This window comes from Primulina tabacum, chromosome 11, assembly GCF_025594145.1.
Source record: "Primulina tabacum isolate GXHZ01 chromosome 11, ASM2559414v2, whole genome shotgun sequence".
NCBI lineage: Eukaryota > Viridiplantae > Streptophyta > Magnoliopsida > Lamiales > Gesneriaceae > Primulina > Primulina tabacum.
The window spans coordinates 11,469,738-11,490,772 of NC_134560.1; the positions used below are offsets into that span (position 1 = coordinate 11,469,738).

Here is a 21,035-nt window from a genome sequence, read left to right on the forward strand (position 1 = left end):
ATCGTGCTGTGTTTGACCTACATCTAGAACAGTTAGATGTGAAAACTGTGATTCTTCATGGAGACCTTGAAGAAGAAGTATATATTCTCAAGCTAGAAGGTTTTGCAGAAAAAGACAAAGAGAACTTAGTTTGCAGGTTGGAAAAATCTCTATACGGTCTCAAACAGACGCTGAGGTGTTGGTAAAAGAGATTTGTTTCCTATATCATGAGCCCTTGATACAACAGACTGAGTGCAGACCCTTGTACATATTTCAAAAGGTCTGGTGATGGACGACATGTTGGTAGCAGGCCCCAACAAAGATCAGGTCCAAGGATTGAAGGCACAGTTGGCTAATGAATTTGATATGAAGGACTTAGGACCAGTAAACAAGATTCTAGGGATGCAAGTTCACCAAAATAGAAGTAACAGAAAAATTTGGCTTTCCTGAAAAAATTATCCGAAGAAATTCTTCCAACGCTTCTACATGCAAGATAGTAAGCTAATATCGACCCCTCTTCCTGTTAACTTCATGTTATCCTCCGAGATGTGTCCTAGCAGTGAAGCAGAGAGGATAGAGATATTTCGAGTACCATATGCATCAGCAGTAGGAAGTTTGATGTTCGCCATGATATGTACAAGACCGTACATTTCTCAAGCAGTGGAACAGTTACTCGGTATATGGTGAATCCTGGACAAGAGCATTGGAATACTGTTAAGAAGATCCTTGTATACATTAAGGGTACCTCAAATATTGTATTATGTTATGGAAAATCAGATTTTACATTCAAGGGATATGTCGATTCATATTATGCACGTGATCATGATAAGAGGAAATCTTCTACTAGTTATGTGTTTACACTTGCAGGGGGAATAGTAAGCTGGGTTTCAAAACAACAAACAATTGTGACGTTATATACAATGAAGGCAGAATACATGGAAGCTACTCAAACTTGCAAGGAGGAAAAATGGATTAAAAATTTATTGGAGGAGATCGGGCACAAATAAGAGAAGGTTTCTTTGTTTTGTGACAGTCAAAATGCCTTGAACATCGCAAGGAATCAAGCTTTTCATTCCATGACTAAACACATTGGGGTTCAATTTCACTTTGTTCGAGATGTAGTAGATGAAGGAAGCGTGGATATGCAAAAAATCCATACCAAGGATAATATAACTGATGTTCTAACCAATCCAGTAAACTTAGATAAGTTTGAGTAGCGTAGATTCTTAAGTGTAACGTACCGTACTTTTAAACTATTTTAAAATTTGCGGAAAAATAAAAATTTTCTTAAATAAATAGTAATAATTCAAATTGCGTTAAAATAAACTATTCGTCTAAAATATTTGAAATAAAAATGATTACAAATATAGTTTGCAAAAAGAACTAGTTTAAACAACGTAAAGCAATATCGTGAAAATCAGAGTATTTGGATCAACATGCATAAATTCTTAAAACATGGGCGGTCCTCGGGTTTAGTCTCCTGCTTAGTCCAAGCCAGCTCATTGGTCCCCACCTCTCGTCTCTTCATACTCATCCTCACCTGCATCGATCAAGTCTAGTGAGTCTAAAGATTCAACATCTATAAACTGGAGATAACAAGTAATGCGTAATAAAACCACATGCATCTTTAACGTATAACGTACATACTTAAACTTGAGCGTAATAACATAAACTTAGACGTGACATCATCGTAAAACTTTTCATGAATATACTTGCATCATACATACTTGAACATGCATAAACTTCATCATTTTGCGTAGAGATATGTTTCAAAGCAAGTGACCCATACAAAAGTGCGCCTGATCAGATTAAACCACAGTACTGTACTGGCAGGGAAGATCCACTACCACATACATGAGATCCTCGGTCCTGCTTTACCGGGTAGATGTGGGGACCCAAACCTAATTCGTCATCTTAATCATCATTAGGATCAATTAATCAATCTGGGTCTAAATTTTTTTTTTTAAATACATAAGTGCGGAACATATAATCATCAGTCTGATATAAACATCAAAAGTAAAGTACAAGTCTTGTACAAATACATTCATCTCAAACTAGGGTTCAACAACTATACATCAAGTGTTGAAAATCAAATCTACGTCTAAGTCCGGATCTCCACGCTAATCTTGATCTCTCATCCTCTTCTTGACCCTGATCCTGTCCCACCTATTGTCATGCACACATATAAACACAACAACAGCCGGATAACTCCGGTGAGAAATATATTCCCAGTATAAACCATGTATACATGCGATCATATAAACAGATATAAAAGCATGAAACAGCTATCAATAACATGTATCAAAATCTGAAAGACATGAATCGATATAAAGCTGTAAATAAACTCGTGACTCATCATCTCAGACTCGACTCATCCCTAATCTAGGGATCTCGGTTCCTGGACATCGGCACAATATATCGAATCTCTGCAATAGAAGTCGATCTGCTCCTAAGCAACATCGATATAAACCAAACATCCAGTGTCTTGGCACCTCCGCCAAAGACTTGGCACCTCCGCCAATGACTAGACACATCCGCCTATGACTCAATACATGATTTGCTATAAATCAATAGACTAAGCATATCAATCTTATGAATTGCAAATATCAATGCAATAAATTAAAGTATGTGGTTTTGGAAAACTCAAGTCAAATCAAACTCGGGTCGTATTTTCCCGATTCGACATTGACTTATACCTTTCTCTTGTCGATCTGATGAAGTCAAAGTCTCGAATTCAAATCTGTCAATACTCAATCTGGCAATGACAATATCGAGGAGTACAATATCAGTATACAACTCAAATCAATACTGGATATAATCAGAACTCAATCTAATTCTGTTTTGACGGCATAACTGCAGAGTCTCAATATACCCAGCAATAAAATAACAACAGATCCCAATCTCAACTCATAATCAATCAACAAACTCAATCTGATATCAAATCTGTATAATCTCAATCAATTCAATTCTGAAAATGATACCAATTTCATACGGTATCCGTTCTTCAGTCTAATTTCGATTATACAATGACCACAATCTCATAAATAGACAATATCAGTCATATCATGATTTCCTCAATATCAAATTTTCAAATCATACAAGAACATAATAAAACTTACGTCCGTGTGAAGCCTTTGTCGATAGAAACACAGTACTGATGTCGGATTGAAATTCTAACGGACGGATCTTCCGCAAACCAAATTATAAGATTCAAGAACTTAAAGCTTCTCTGGAGATTTCCTCGTTTTTCCTTTCTTCTTGCCAACTGAAGGAAATGAAGGATTTATATATCAAGTTGCATGGTAAGGGGCAAGTGGCTTCATCCTTGTGTTGCACGTCTCGGGCATATGCGCGACCTTCCTCGGCGCATATGCGCGAGACACTCTGTCTCGGCACTTTTCATTCCCTCAGCTCGCGCATATGCGCGTCCCCTTCCGGCGCATATGCGCGAGGTTCTCTGCCATACTCGCGCATATGCGCAGGTCGTGGTTGCGCATATGCGCGAGGTTCTCTGCCTACCTCGCGCATATGCGCCCTACTGGGTCGCGCATATGCGTGAGGGGCTCAGTCCTCGCACATAACAATTTCTTCTTCGGTCTTCCCCAGTCTGATCCTTTCCGTCTATAATGACATCAAATATCAATAAATCATTTCAGATTACAATAACAAAATTCTCGGGCATTACATTTCTCCCTCCTCTAAGATCTGATTTCATCCTCGAAATCGCAAGCAATCAATTCAGATAGCAAATCAGAGACAATAAGAAATGTATAACAGAAGCCAAATAAGAAAACTCACATCAGTGAAATAACCATGGAAATGTCTGTCTCATGTCTGATTCTATCTCCCAGGTAGCTTCTTCAATGCCATGACGACTCCACTGAACTTTCACAAGCGGAATAGTCTTCGTTCTGAGCTGCTTTTCTTACAATCGAGAATCTGGATCGGCTTCTCAAAATAACTCAGAGTCTCATCAAGTTCGGCCTCGTCTGGCTGAAGAATATGAGATGCATCAGGAAGATACTTCCGCAATAAAGATACATGAAAGACATCATGTATTCCAGATAGAGAAGGCGGTAAGGCGAGTCGATAGGCACGGTCTCCTATCTTCTCGAGAATCTCATAAGGACCGATGTATCGTGGAGACAACTTCCTTTTCTTGCCAAATCTGACAACACCTCTGAAAGAGAAATCTTCAGGAATACTCTCTCCTGCCTCAAATACCAACGGTCGACGACGAATATTGGCATATTTGGCCTGTCTGTCTTGAGCTGTTCTCATTCTTTTTTGAATCAGCTTCACTTTCTCTGTCATATCTCTAATCATATCAGGCTCAATCTCAGGTACCTCGGAGATATCATCCCAATACAGAGGGGATTTGCACTTCTTGTCGTACAACGCTTCAAATGGAGCCATCTATATACTCGTCTGATAGCTGTTGTTGTATGAAAACTCACAAAGTGGCAAAGAATCTTGCCAACTAGTGCCAAAATCTAGCACTACAGCTCTCAACATATCCTCCAATGTCTGGATAGTCCGCTCTGATTGTTCGTCGGTCAGTGGATGATATGCGGTACTCAGATGTAACTTCGTACCTAGAGCTTGCTACAGACTGTGCCACAAGTGTGAAGTAAACAGAGGATCACGGTCTGATACAATCGACTTCGGCACTCCAACCAATTTGACCACTTCTCTGACATAGATCTCTGCCATCTGGTCATGTCTGTACGTCATTTTTTACGGAATAAAACATGCTGATTTGGTTAATCTGTCAATCACGACCCAAATCGCATCACAACCTCGGGAGGATCGCGGTAGCTTCGTCACAAAATCCATAGAAATGTGATCCCATTTCCATTCAGGAATAGACAAGCTGTGCAACAAACCTCCTGGTTTTTTTCTTTCGGCTTTCACCTGTTGGCAATTCAGACATTTTGAATGCAAACTCTGCAATATCCGTTTTCATCTGTTTCCACCAAAACTGTCTTTTCAAATAATTATATATCTTTCTGCCACCAGGATAAATACTGAATCGACTACTGTGCGCTTCTGACAATATCTGTCGTTTCAAATCTGAAACATCTAGCACAACAAGACGATTATTCACATACAGTACATGATCACGTACCTGATATTCTGATCGATGCCCTGCTCTGACCATCGAAATCGAATTCTGAACATTCTGATCAACTTTTTGAGCTTCTTTAATTCTCAAAATCAGCTCTGGTTCAGCTTGAACAGCATAGAGTCTCAATGGTTTACAATCTGTCTCAAATATCAATCCAGAAAGACAGCAATCTTCTATCAAATTCGAAACACCCATCGCCGATAAGGATAAAGAACATACCTTTCGACTCAGTGCATCAGCTACTGTATTCGACTTCCCCGGATAATATTTGATTTCACAATCAAAATCTTTCAATAAATCAAGCCATCTTCATTGCCTCATATTCAATTCAGACTGTGAAAACAGATATTTCAGATTCTTGTGATCAGAATAAATCTCAAACTTCTCACTGTATAGATAGTGTCGCCATATCTTCAGTGCAAATACGATGGCTGCCAATTCAAGATCATGAATTGGGTAGCGAGACTCATGTGGCTTCAATTGTCTTGAGGCATAGGCAATAACATGTCCTCGCTGCATCAAAACACAATACAATCCTCTGTGAGAAGCATCGCAATAAACAACAAAATCACCAGTACCTGACGGAATAGTCAATATCGGTGCACTGGTCAATCTCTTCTTCAATTCAAGAAAGCTAGACTCACATTCTTCAGACCATACAAATGGTGCATTCTTCTGAGTCAACTGAGTAATAGGCTTACCAATACTTGAGAAATCTTTAATAAATCGACGGTAATAGCCTGTTAAACCCATAAAACTGCGTATCTCTGACACTGATGTCGGTCTAGGCCAACTGATCACGGCCTCAACCTTGCTAGGATCGACAGAAATACCATCTCCAGATATAATATGACCCAGAAATACAACCTGTCTCAACCAAAACTCACATTTCGATAGCTTTGCATACAATTTCTCTTTTCTCAGAAATTCTCAACACAGTTCTCAAATGCTCAGCATGATCAATCATATTCTTCGAATATATCAGAATATCATCAATAAAAATAATCACGAAATCATCGAGATACTTCTGAAATACACGGTTCATCAGACCCATAAATACAGCTGGAGCATTGGTTAAACCAAACGGCATGACAATAAACTCATAATGGCCATACCTGGTTCTGAAAGCTGTCTTCGAAATATCAAAATCTCTGACTCTCAGCTGATGATATCCAGATCTCAGATAGATCTTAGAATAAACAGAAGAACCCTGCAACTGATCAAATAAATCATCGATACGAGGCAAATGATATTTGTTCTTTACCGTAGCTTTGTTCAGTTGCCGATAGTCAATGCAGAGTCTCATTGAACCGTCCTTCTTTCTGACAAATAATACTGGAGCACCCCAAGGAGAAACACTCGGTCTAATATAACCCTTGGCCAGTAAATCTTCGAACTGCTCTATTAATTCTTTCAGTTCAATCGGTGCCATTCTGTACGGAGCTCTAGAAATCGGAACTGTACCTGGTACCAATTCAATGCTGAAGTCTATCTCTCTGACTGGAGGCAAACCCGGAATATCATCTGGGAAAACATCAGCAAACTCACATACCACTGGCAAATCAGCCAATGATGGGCTCGATTTCAGTACGTCAACTGAATACACAATGAATCCTTCTGCTCCTTTTTGTAATAATCGAGTCATAGATAATGCAGATATCAAATGAATTCTCGATCTAGAACTCTTACCGTAAAATTTCCATTCATCAGCCATCTCAGGTCTGAATCTCACAATCTTCAGGAAACAATCTACGGTAGCTCTGTAATTGGTCAGCATATCGATACCAATAATGCAGTCAAAATCAGACAACCCAAGTATAATACAGTCTAACTCAATCTCATGCCCGTCATACTGTAGCATACAATGTTTCACAGACGTCACTGATACAAGACCTCTCCCCAAAAGTGAAGAGACATATACTACAGCAGATAATGACTCAACAGGCAATGCATGAATCAATGCAAATATTTAGAAATAAATGTATGGGACGCACCCGTATCAATCAATACGTAAGCAGGATAACCACATAAAGAACAATTACCTGAAACAACATCATCTCGTGCTTCATGTGCCTGTTCTTCAGTCAAAGCAAATACTCTGGTCTGCTGTCTCGGAGGCTGGCTAATAGTCTGGCTTCCTCCTGGCCTCGGCTGTGACTGAGTAGTCGGTGGTGGCTGGAATGAGTGAACAGCTGATGATCGTCTATCAGTCTGAGCCACTGATCCAGATGATTCTGATCCCTGGGATCTCTGGAAACCTTGCTATGGACAGACTCTGGCAAAGTGTCCCTGCTGTCTGCAGATACGGCAACTACCAAGTACTCCTTGGCATTGCTCCGTGGAATGTCTTCCACCACAAGTTCTGCAATAGACCCCTATACTACTCTGGCTCTGTCGGAAATCACTGGAGCTAGAGGAACTACTACCAGGCCTCTTGAACTATTTTCCTCTGGCTTTCAAATAGTCTTTTTTCCCACCACTGCTACTGCCACTTTCAAATCTGGGAGGGGGTTGCTGTGATTGAGTAGAAGGTGGTTGCTGTGGTCTCGGTGCTGGAGGAACATACGAAGCTCTTTTCTGCCTAATCAGGCCAGCTTCAGCTCCTTTGGCTCTGTTCAAGGCATCAGCAAAATTATTCGGTCTCCCAGTATTCACCAGTATAAAATCTCGGGATTCAATCCATTGATGAACTGATCAGCAACAGCTTCATCACTCTCAGCAACATGTGGAGCAAAACGTAACAAGGTAGAGAACTTGGCCACATACTCTTCAATGTTCAACTGACCCTGTCTCAAATTGACAAACTCTGCACCCTTGTCTTTCCTGTATGATACTGAGAAAAATCTTTGATAAAATTCAGTCTTAAAGATTTTCCAAGTAATAACTGTACCTCGATGCTCCAAAGCCCTCTTCGTTATGAGCCACCAATTCTTCGCAACATCATGCAACTGGTGCCCAATCAGTCTGACTCGTCGCTCATCTGTATAATCCAAGTGAATCAAATAGCATCTCTATATCATCTAGCCAACTCTCACACTCAACCGAATTCTCTTTGCCCTACAAAGTCGGCGGTTTAAACGACTGAAATCTCTTCAGTAGTGTTTCCATCGGAGTTGCTGTGACATCCATCGGATTAGTCGAAGAACTACCCTGTTATGTGATTCTTCGAGGAGGCATATCTGATTATCAAAAGAATTAGTAACCCAATACAACAAATCTGTTTCAGCCCTCCCCTGATCATCTTACTGCTGATCAAGAATCGGTTCTGATTCATTTCTCAATAACACATGTTTTCAATCACATCAGATAATCAGGTAAACATGTATTAAAGCAGTAAAACATGATGTCATGCTAGCACATAAAAGCTGGAAAGAAAACTCAATCTACCCCGCTCACTAGCTTCTATCTCAGTCTAAGGAACCTACTGCTCTGATACCACCTGCTGTGGGAACCCGAACCTAATTCGTCTTCTTAATCATCATTAGGATCAATTAATTAATATGGGTCTAAAATTTTTTTTTTAAAATACATAAGTGCGGAACATATAATCATCAGTCTGATATAAACATCAAAAGTAAAGTACAAGTCTTGTACAAATACATTCATCTCAAACTAGGGTTCAACAACTATACATCAAGTGTTGAAAATCAAATCTACGTCTAAGTCCGGATCTCCACGCTAATCTTGATCTCTCATCCTCTTCTTGACCCTGATCATGTCCCACCTATTGTCATGCACACATACAAACACAACAACAGCCGGATAACTCCGGTGAGAAATATATTCCCAGTATAAACCATGTATACATGCGATCATATAAACAGATATAAAAGCATGAAACAGCTATCAATAACATGTATCAAAATCTGAAAGACAAGAATCGATATAAAGCTGTAAATAAACTCGTGACTCATCATCTCAGACTCGACTCATCCCTAATCTAGGGATCTCGGTTCCTGGACATCGGCACAATATATCGAATCTCTGCAATAGAAGCCGATCTGCTCCTAAGCAACATCGATATAAACCAAACATCCAGTGTCTTGGCACCTCCGCCAAAGACTTGACACCTCCGCCAATGACTAGGCACATCCGCCTATGACTCAATACATGATTTGCTATAAATCAATAGACTAAGCATATCAATCTTATGAATTGCAAATATCAATGCAATAAATTAAAGTATGTGGTTTTGGAAAACTCAAGTCAAATCAAACTCGAGTCGTATTTTCCCGATTCGACATTGATTTATACCTTTCTCTTATCGATCTGATGAAGTCAAAGTCTCGAATTCAAATCTGTCAATACTCAATCTGGCAATGACAATATCGAGGAGTACAATATCAATATACAACTCAAATCAATACTGGATATAATCAGAACTCAATCTAATTCTGTTTTGACGGCATAACTGCACAGTCTCAATATACCCAGCAATACAATAACAACAAATACCCATCTCAACTCATAATCAATCAACAAACTCAATATAATATCAAATCTGTATAATCTCAATCAATTCAATTCTGAAAATGATAACAATTTCATACGGTATCCGTTCTTCAATCTGATTTCGATTATACAATGACGACAATCTCATAAATAGACAATATCAGTCATATCATGATTTCCTCAATATCAGATTTTCAAATCATACAAGAACATAATAAACTTACGTTCGTGTGAAGCCTTTGTCGATAGGAACACAGTACTGAAGTCTGTTTGAAATTCTAATGGACGGATCTTCCGCAAACCAAATTCTAAGATTCAAGAACTTAAAGCTTCTCTGGAGGTTTCCTCGTTTTTCCTTTCTTCTTGCCAACTGAAGGAAATGAAGGATTTATATATCAAGTTGCATGGTAAGGGGCAAGTGGCTTCATCCTTGTGCTGCATGTCTCGCGCATATGCGCGACCTTCCTCGGCGCATATGCGCGAGACACTCTGTCTCGGCACTTTTCATTCCCTCAGCTCACGCATATGCGCGTCCATTTCCGACGCATATGCGCGAGGTTCTCTACCATACTCGCGCATATGCGCGAGGTTCTCTGCCTACCTCGCGCATATGCACCCTACTGGGTCGCGCATATGTGCGAGGGGCTCAGTCCTCGCACATAACAATTTCTTCTCTGGTCTTCCTCGGTCTGATCCTTTCCGTCTATAATCACATCAAATATCAATACATCATTTCATATTACAATAACAAAATTCTCGGGCATTACAGTAGATTGGTCCTTGGTCATGCTTTGCCGCTTTGAACACGTCAAGAACACATTTTCAGAAAATCACAGTTTGAGCAGTCCCACGAAAACGATCATAACTCACTCGTTTCTTGTATAAAAATTACGAATTTACTGTCAAATCGAAGGTATCAAAAAGTACTACGTTTTATATGTTGAAAAATTTTCCAAATAATTGACCAAATTTTCGCAGTAAACGAAATGGCAGCAGACACGTTTTTAGATCTAAAAATTTTGATCTAGAAATCATTTCAAACGTTTTTGCTCAAACCTTTTCACAACATATATGGATTTTCACGCCTAATAAACATCACAACACATAATATAACGAGATCGATGTAGAAACAATAGAATATACATGCCTTTGATCTTTAGAAAATCTGAAACGACGATACCGAAGCAGGAAAGGTGTGAGGGTTGATCCGGAACGATTTGTGGCTCGATTTCTTGCAACAAAGTCAACGTAAATTGCTGTGAATTTTTAAAGAGAAAGGGACGGCTGTTGTAATACTTAGATCCCTAGGTTTCTCAAAAAAAATGAAATGGAATGCAATGAAATGTGTGTGTGTGTGTGTGTGTGTGTTAAACGGCTGAGGTATGTGTAAAAGTGTGTGTGTGCATGCGTTTTGTGTAAAATTGTAGCGTGTGTGTGAGTGATTTAGCGGGGAGGGAAGTAAGAGTTTAATTAAGATATTAAAATACTAATAATCAATTAATATGCTAAATAAAACACTAATTTCCCACTAATCTACTAGCCTCCCTAAATTTTAAATAAAATACACATGTGATAAACTTTAAAAGTTTAATAACCTTAAAAAAATCACCTATTAATTAAATTAGGCTTTAAAAATGTTAAAACTAAATAAAACATTTAAAATGCCACAATCCTAACTTAAAATAAAATACCACATTTTAAAATCGCCAAAATTGTCGTCGATCTCTTTTCCTCGATCCCGCATTAAATAATCTCCTGAAACATGAAACTCAAGAAAATATTTTAACGTGTATCACATAAACATAAATAATTTAAAATAATGAAAATTTATAAATTATGTACCGCTAAAAATCATTTTAAATTTTAAATAATTAATTTAACAAATAAATAAATGCATGGGTTTTACGTGTACTGATTTTTGGCTCTACATTAAGTGCCCTAGAAGAAATGTAAGCAGCAGAGAATGATAAGATCGAAAGGATGTGTGGAGAAGTGTTTGATTCTCAATAAAATCTCTAAGTAAGAGAAATGTCGGAAAAGTTAATAAGGTAGTTGGATGCAGTGGTCAGCAAAGTTGAATAGTTAAACGAGGTGGTTGGCTGCAATGGAATTTTCAGACTGAAGACACGTTTTCACACGGACAAAAAGTTCTATAAATAGAACTCCCTCTCGTCATTTTAGATTATCCCTTCATCGAGTTCTCTTTCATCTTATGGCGTTTAAGTACTGAATTATATAATATTTGTGAGGTATGTGTTCTCTTGTATTAAGAGAATATATGTTCTATTTGAAAACACAGTGAGTGACAGCTGTACACTATAAAATATTATTGTTAAATTCTTTTCATCTTGCCTGTTGGCTTTTACCTTAATAATATTTAGGGGGTTTTCACCGTAAACTCGGTATTCAATTTATTCTTTATTTTCATATTTATTATCTGAAGTTGAAGTGCCGCACTTGAGACCAACATTAAGAACTAACAAATCTTTTACTCTTCTTCACTTTATATTTTTCAAAGTGTGACTTAAGCATAAGATGAAATACATCAGTGCACACCTCCACCCCCTTTTAACGTTTATTCTTTGGTTTCAGGTCAACAGATTGTTCAGATCTTCAAACTTGGGTATTTGGTTCACCAGATTAATTAGCATCTTCGTGTGAATTCGAATATTTGATATTTATAAAGTTTAAAGCTGAATATTGTTGCATCAAAAAGGGAGCTAAAAACAAACAAACAAAATTTGGTTCAAAAGTTTAATGGCATGATTAGATGAGATTAGCACTTTACCAACTTATGATGCCAATGTCCCCATTCAGAGACTGATTGCCGAAATATTAAAGACAACTTTGATATTATTATATACAATCTGATTGTCTGTCCCTACTCCCCAACGTTGACAATCTACCTGCAGCCTAACAAGATACATCTCATGTTTGAGCTACATTTCATGAATCAATTTTTTTTGTTTTTCACAGCAACAATCCGATTTTAATTGCAGGCGGATCGTGAACCATGCCATATCTTGTTATTTATCAAATACAAAATTCATTCATCCATCTATCTCAACCTTTTACTCTAAGGTTTTGGAGTGGTTAAAATCTCGATAAATATTTAACACAGGATTGTGAACCATGCCGATAACTTGCTCTCTACATATATAACCCATTATTTCACTTACTTATAATAGTTTCTAAACTCGAAAACTTACTTCCTCATCTACAGGGCCGTACCTTTTATGAAGCCAAGGAGGCCACCGTCTCAGGGCCCGGTCCTTGAAGAGATATATTTTAAGTTGATGACATGTTGAAATAAATCTTTTTTGGCCTAATATTAAATAAAAAGAAGATTAATCTAATTATCTTTTGTTTGTAATTGAACAAACTTGATTTTTTCTTCAAATTCGGTTTGAACAATTTAAATAATATCAATAGACTTGGGGCATTTGTTGATTTTGGAGAAGTTAACAAGTTAGTCTTCAACTATCTCGATGAAGTATTGTATAGAACTTCCACGATTTTTTTAATATGCTACAAGTGTTTGACAAAACTGAATGATTTGATTCTTAAATACTTATATTACGTATAAGATTTTGTTAACTATCCTAGTAACAGTTGCATAAGTAGAAAGAAGCTTATTGAAATTGAAGTTAATAAACTCTTATATTCGATCAATAATGTCACAAAATAGACTAAATGAGCTAGTTATGTTGTTAATTGACAAAGAAATGATCCGAAACCGAGATTATACAAATTTGATATATATTTTTCCTCTAAAATAGCTAGACAATTATTATTTATGTAATTATTTTAAATATTTATTGATTTGTTTTTTTATGTTATATATTGTTTCTTGTGTATTTATGGTATTTATTATTTGCTAACTGAATTTTAGCATTGTTTGTAGCAACAAGATAACTCATTTTTAAATTTTCGCTTCAGGCCTCATCGAACACAGTTACAGCTCTAGTCATCTTTATCAGTTGTCGGGCACTGGGTAAATAAAAAATTCAAAAAAAAATAAAAAAAATACAACACCCTGCGTCAAATTTGACGCAAGAGGCGCTGGGCGCTATTTTGGATTCCAAAATAACGCCCCGGTTGGAGGGGTTGGAGATGCCCTAATAGGAAGGATTTTAGCGCCCCTCTCTATAGTAGATAAGAAGCAGAAGACGCCGTCACCTACAGCTTCTACGAATTGAAAAAAAGGCGGCATCATCGTATGTTAGCTCCACTTTTGTTGTACTGGTTTATATGCCGGAGAATAATACATTCTCATGGCCGAACTGTCACCCAACTTTTAACCAAAAAAAGAGAAAAATTGTTAAATATTTTATTGGATAAATGAGAAAACTTCATTAATGGCGTGATTGCATACTTTCAATATGTGTGTTTCGACGTTTAACCCAAGATCACATCACACGACTTCACTGGTCCACCATATTTAATCTCCTATTCAAGTTGATGTCTAATATTTTAATGGTAGGGGTCGAATATAGAGTAAGACGCCTTCAAATTTTCTTAATTAGTGAGAATATATTAAAACTTCCCAAGAAATATTAATATAAATATAAAAGAAAAACATACTATATTCAAAATATTATCCGTAACGTACTAAAAGACTATTTTGTAATTATCCGAATTAGTAGAATGGATGATGGTTTTGGTCAGTAGTCATGAGTTTGATTTCTTACCAATACTTTTTGCGACGAGATTGTCACGTTAACGTGGTTTGCAAGCTACTGCATTAACTTTGAAATTTAACTAATACACATTGGAATTTGAAATTTAACTAATACACATCGGAATATAACGATCGTGGGTTTCATGATCATAAAAAGTAATTTGATAAATAAAACTAAAATAATCTGTTAAATAGTATTTCTCTCAGTTTTGGCAAAGCACAAATTGATCAGGTTTAAGTTATCATGATGTTTGATTTGTTTCATAAATTAATAACAACACGAAAAAAACTATGTACACAAAAGTTATTATGTTTGTGAAGTTTTTTTTTATAATTTTAAAAATATTAATTGATTATCAAAATCCAAATCCTACATTTATTTTTCAATCATATTTTCTCATTTCAATTTCAAAAAAAAAGTTTAATATTCATATTATATTAGACAATTATCACAAAACAATAATTCGATTTAAAATATAATCAACCATAAGAAAACAAACAAAGATTTTCGATTAATTATTCACAACAGTTCTTCATCATCTCAAGTAAAGAAACGAATCCTTTTGTCGGGTCCTCCATTTTCAATCCAAGAAACTTCTCACCGACAGCCGACACTCTTCAAGTATTATATATTATTCTTGATTCTACTTCCGATTCTCCATTGATTCAGAACAAGTTTATCGATCTGCTTCCATTGATGGGGAACTGTATCTGCAAAGGATGGGGAGTCGACGTCGAAGAAATGGTGAAGGTGGTCACCTCCAGCGGCGGCGTCATGGAGCTCTACTCCCCCATCACGGCGGAGTGCATCACCAACGAGTTCCCTGGACACGGCGTCTTCCCCAGCCCGCACCACGTGTCGCCGCCTCTCCTCCACAGCGAGAAGCTTCGCGGCGGGCGCTACTATTATCTGCTCCCTCTCCACGGCGAAGCCATCTCGACCTCCGGCGGAGCAGCCTCGATCAAGACGCCGTACCGCATGTCGGTGGATGACGTGGGGGTTGTGAAGAGAAAGTCATCAGAGGCGGAGGTCTTCTCGAGGTTTAAGAGCGGTGGCGTTTGGAAGGTGAGGCTGGTGATTAGTACGGATCAGCTGTCGGAGATACTGTCGCAAGAGGCGATGACGGAGGAGCTGATCGAGAACATGAGAAGTGCGGTGAAGTGCGCCACCGGGTCGGCTTCATCGGCGGCGAACTCCGATCAGTGGAGCCTATCCAGTAGTTGGTAGACTGTATATTTTGTACGGGTTATTCACTTATTTGGTAGGCGTAGACCGTAGTGGTTTCTTTGTAATTTAATTTCAAATTAATTATATTACATATTTTTAAATATTAATATTTAATATATTATACTTACTATTTATCTATTTTAAATATTGATATCATATTTACTAAAGAAATTAAGATATTTTTATAATAATTTTTTTAGTGATTTAATTGTAGGTAGAATGAAAACTAAATTCAAAACTTTGTTATTTTTTCAAAAAAAAAAAAAAATTAAGTAGGTCATATCAAATATATAAAAATAATAATTTTTGGAATATATCTTTGACGTACTAAATGAATAATAATAGTAATTTAAAAATAAATTTTAATATGCATAGTTGGAAAGTAACAGTTTCCTCTTTCATTTGGAGAATCATCGAAACGTGAACATTATATTAAAATAAATTTTAAATATTTGAATTACATAATTCACATTAAATATAACATGCTTGAAATAACGATAAATGTTCGAATGTGTTCTATAAATTTTATTTTTAAAAATAATTTTTTATCATATAATTTAGAAAATTTGTAAAAGAATATATCAAGAAATCAAATGAAATTAGGTTAAAAAAGCAGTACACTTGTTTTGACTAAAAGGTGAAGCATTGATGTAGCCGCGTTTTCAGATTATGGGCACAATAGGCGTGTGACCTTTTTTACGAGGAAATTTGACTTTTTTAGGTTTGGGGAAAAAAAAAACAAATTCTAAAATTTATATTAATTTTAATTTCTAAACTCCAAGTTCATTTTTTATAATTATCTTAAATTAATCTACATTCTGTTTTAAAATTAAATTAATATAAAAGATTTTATACTGCTTCAAATAAAATTAAATAAAAGCTTATAATAAAAACGAGTTATATAGTCTTATTTCTTTTATTGATCTTAACAATATCTTTTGAAACATTCTTAATATATATATATATATATATATAAGTAGATTTGTTATGAATAATAGGTTTATGTCAAAAACTTCATGCTAAAAAAGGAAAGAAGTAAATTAGTGTATATTTAATAATGTTCTAATTTCTGATATGTAATTTATTTTTAAAAAATAATAATATTGTTCATTGTTTCTCATATATTTATTTACATGTATTATTTTAAAATAGTATTAAACGAAAATATATTAATATATTTGTATATAATTAAAATAATAATTTAAAGTAAATATATAAGATTACAAATATTTATTATTTCTCTAAAAACAAATTTATTGGAGAAACTTAAATCTACAATGACACACAGAATAATTATGAACTATATAAATATTTACAATTCTTTTATTAATTCATTAAATTAAATAAATAAATATTATAAATAAAAATAAAAATAATTATTTGAAAAGAAAGAAACTATTTTAAAATTCGGTAAAATATATTTTTTTAAAAAATACTAACAATTATTATAGAAATAAACAATTTTAAAATTCGCTAAAATATATTTTTGAAAAAAAAAATACTAACAACATTATTATAATAATGTTACGATATTTAAAAAAAATTAGAAATAAATGATTTGCTTAAACTGTTTGTTGATATATTTACGAAAAATTATTCAAAGTAGAAAAAATAAATTTACCTAAATTATTTTGAGTAAGTCTCCTTTGAGAAGATATCAAATATTTATATTCATAAGACGAGTCGCCTTCGGTCCATATCTAGAGTGATAAATAATAATTTTAACATAAAACAATATTTTTTTCATGATTCGGGTCGTGTACAAGATTCGTCTCTCAAAATTGACTTTTAAACGGTCTCATAAGAGTTTTTATGGATATATTAGTATTTTAGAATAAAGAAAGAAAATGAAATGTTTTAAGATAAAATCTAAATCTAAGTTTTAGTTATTACAAATTAAATTGATATTGACTCACGCTAAATTTCTAAATTACAGGAAAAAATGATGTAAACTGACAAGACTATTGTTAAAAAAACACCACATAAGCTGATCAATTTCACTGACATAATAAGGGACGAACGAAACCTTTATACATGGATGGATCCAGAAATTAAAGTTGAGGTGGGCTTGAACTTAATATAATAAGTTAATTTATATATATATATATATATATATATATATATATAAATAGTTAGCAAAATGACCTTGGTATTTTTTTTAAAAAAAAACATATTATTCCTAGCGTATTTGAAATAGGAGAGTTAATTTTCAAAAAAGAAGTTTAATTAATATCATTTTTCAAAATTTATATATTATTTAAATTAATATGTAACCCGCGTAATATAAGACAAGTTTCACTTAGATTCAAGATTTACATTTTAAAACTATTTTTAATATATTTTAAATGTACTTTCAAAATTAAATTCTATTAAATAAAAAAATTGATAAAATAAATTTATCACTTTTATGAGTTATTTGTACTAAACTCCTTTTGAAATATCGAAAATCTACATTTATTCACTGTGAAAATGAAATAGGTATTTCAGATATTAACTTTTATGAGTTATTTGCACCGTGATATCTTTCAAAAAAATTAGACTGTGCTTAAATTACAAAAAAAAAACAAAAGAATTGGCTCGAATCTTTATAACTCCTTGTAAAAAAAAATTGGGCTGGGCTACAGCCTAGGACGAGCCAAGCATAGTTTCGTCCCTGGCTTTATAGACAAATCAAGATGTCCAATTCAATCGATTGGCTATGAATCTTTCAACAGCTTGAATGGAATCAAAGTGTCTATATTTTATCTGTAAGTAGAACAGATCAGTTGTTATAATGATCTGACTGAACTCTCTGAAGGACAACAAAAAGTTATCTCAAAATTTACTTTGAGAGATGTCAGAAAAGACAGAATAATGATCTATTGGTTACCCTTTTCAACTATCACACAAAGAATTTGAATTAACTATTGCTATATTTGGAAACATAAGGAGGACATTTGGTATTCTCTGCTTAATTGTTGGCTACCCTATACTCTGTGAGTACCGTATATATTTATTAACATTGAGGATCAACACATATAAAAGAAGATGAATCAAGAAATGAAGAGACCATTCTTACATTAATCTTCAATTAGATATTCTCAAATCGCAAAGTTTCTCTTTCAAGACTTATTTTCAAGTTGTTATTGTATACGCAAAAAGTTTTATCAGATTGATTAAAGATCACTTTTTTCCCTTCTATTATCGCTTATAGCTTGTTTACACGAGCTATGTTATATTGTGAGAATCACTGTAACTGTCAGAAATTAGTTTTTGAAGAGATTAAGTTAAGAAAAGAGTGCTAGGATTTTGTATCAGGCAAGAGATAAGTAATAAGTAAGAGTGAGTTTGTACAAAAAGGTTGTGCCGATCAAATTTTCTAGTGAGTCCTTCTTGAAATAGAAAACGGACTTCGACGTAGAAGCTTAGCCTCGAAGTAATTATATTTACAGTTGTCATAAACAAATTCTCTCGTATTATATTTACAGTCACTTTATTAATATTTATCTTATCTGTTATTGTTCGTGCCATTGAGCTTCTAACCTGAACTGATTTTTTGCACTTACATGTATCATATTAACTAAGTAACTTGAGTTGTTTTCGCACTTAGATATTTTAGTAGCTTAAATTACTCAGTCAGATTGTAATTGTACTCGGGCTGGTGATCACACCAAAATATCTAGGATCAAGACTTAGTATTTATTTCGTTTCCGCAATTCTTATGTAATTTTTGTTATGTTGTCATTGTAAAGACAATATTTTTGTTTTATGAAAAAACTGGTTTTTGGCTATTTGCTACGAGGTTTAATTGCTTTCAATGTAATTGTTAAACAATGTCGGATGTCACCGACGCTTCGGCCACGGGGCATGACACAATAAATTTATAGAAACATATTAAAACAAAAGATAGAAACATGGTTGAAGTAGGGTAGTTAATGCCAGAAAATTTCTCGGTTGCGTTTTTAAAAACTTCTAACAAAGAAACACATTTACTCAAAATATTCCAATAATCGTCAATTAGCATTAAAGATTCTAATGCATTATTATTGTAAATATGTAGTAACTAAATCTTGAAAGCGTAATAAAGTATGAAGCAAGTGATATAAAGAATTCCATCTAATTTCAACAGGAAGATGAAATTTTATAAATTTAATTCCGTTTGATTTGACTAATATTTTTCAGTCACGTCCATGTCTTCTTTCACGTAATTGTAGAGCCCAAAATCAGTACACGTAAAACATATGTATTTATTTAATTGTTAAATTATTTATTTAAGTTTAAAATGATTTTAATGATACATGATTGATGAATTTGCATTATTTTAAATTATTTGTGTTTATTTGATGCACGTTAAAACATTTTCCTTGAGTTTTACATTTCAGACGAATATTCGATGAGTGATCGAGAAAAAGAGACCGACGATGATTTAGAAGATTTTAAAATGTGGTATTTTATTTTAAGTCAAGAAAGTCGCATTTTAAATGATTATTAAGTTTTTAAGCATTTTAAAGCCTAATTAAATTATTAGGTGATTTTTAAAAATTTAAAGTTTCAAAATTTATCACTTGAATATTTTATTTTAAATTATGGGATTTTTAGTAAAGTTAATAGTGGGTTAATATTCTTAATTAGCAAGTTAATTATTAATTAAACCCATTAATTCCCACTAACCCATTAATACACACACGTTACTCACTCACACACACAAGCACGTATACATATACACACACTTGGCCTATTTGTGGGACTGATCAAGCTGTGAAGTTTATGTGTCACAAAACCCTTCACCATCTGTTATTTTGAATTCTGCGACTTATAGGTTGGTTTTATGGAAATGATTTCAACACACAATTTGTAGTACTCTGTGTTATATTCGATTCCATAGCAAATTCGTAATTTTATGATAAGAAATGAGAGAGATATGATTTTTATCTTAAAATCGCTCAAGCTGTGAAAATTTGGGCATGTTCTTCACATTTTCTCAAGTTTTGGTTGCATGCTTCGTTGGTATCTCCTGAATCTTTGCTGCTGTGGTTAGGGCAGCATTTCCAGAGCGTTCCAACGAAGCCCTCGACGTTTTTATGTATGTTCCACGTGCAAAAAGAAAATGTTTTGTTTTTTATGTATGCTAAATGTCTTGTAACCAAATATGAACAGGTTTGGAAGTCGGTGAATGTGGCCGAGGACCTCTCCACCCCGATAAAGCATGACCGGGTTTAGATCAAGATTGGAAAGCGGTAAACCATAACCAGAGACCAATCCACCCAGTAAAGCATGACCGGGGATCTCATGTATGTGGTAGTGGACATCCCTGCCAGCCCAGTACTGTGGTTTAGTCTGATCAGACGCATTATGTTACGGGTCACTTGCTTTGAAACATATCTCTATGTAAAATGATGAAGTTTATGCATTTTCAAGTATGTACGACTTAAGTATGTTTATGAAAAGTTTTACGATGATGGCACGTCTATGTTTATGTTATTACGTTCAAGTTTCAGTACGTACGCTCTACTTTAAAATGCATGTGGTTTTATTATGTATTACTTGTTACTTTCAGTTTATACGTGTTGAGTCTTTAGACTCACTAG

At 34.8% G+C, this 21,035-nt stretch overlaps 1 protein-coding gene across 1 annotated transcript; it reads left to right on the forward strand.

The window, feature by feature from the left end:
* The first annotated feature begins 14,937 nt into the window (after positions 1-14,937).
* Positions 14,938-15,468, forward strand: LOC142519634 (uncharacterized). The gene has a single exon (XM_075622670.1). The coding sequence runs from the start codon at positions 14,938-14,940 to the stop codon at positions 15,466-15,468; it is 531 nt and encodes a 176-aa protein (XP_075478785.1).
* Positions 15,469-21,035: the final 5,567 nt, after the last annotated feature.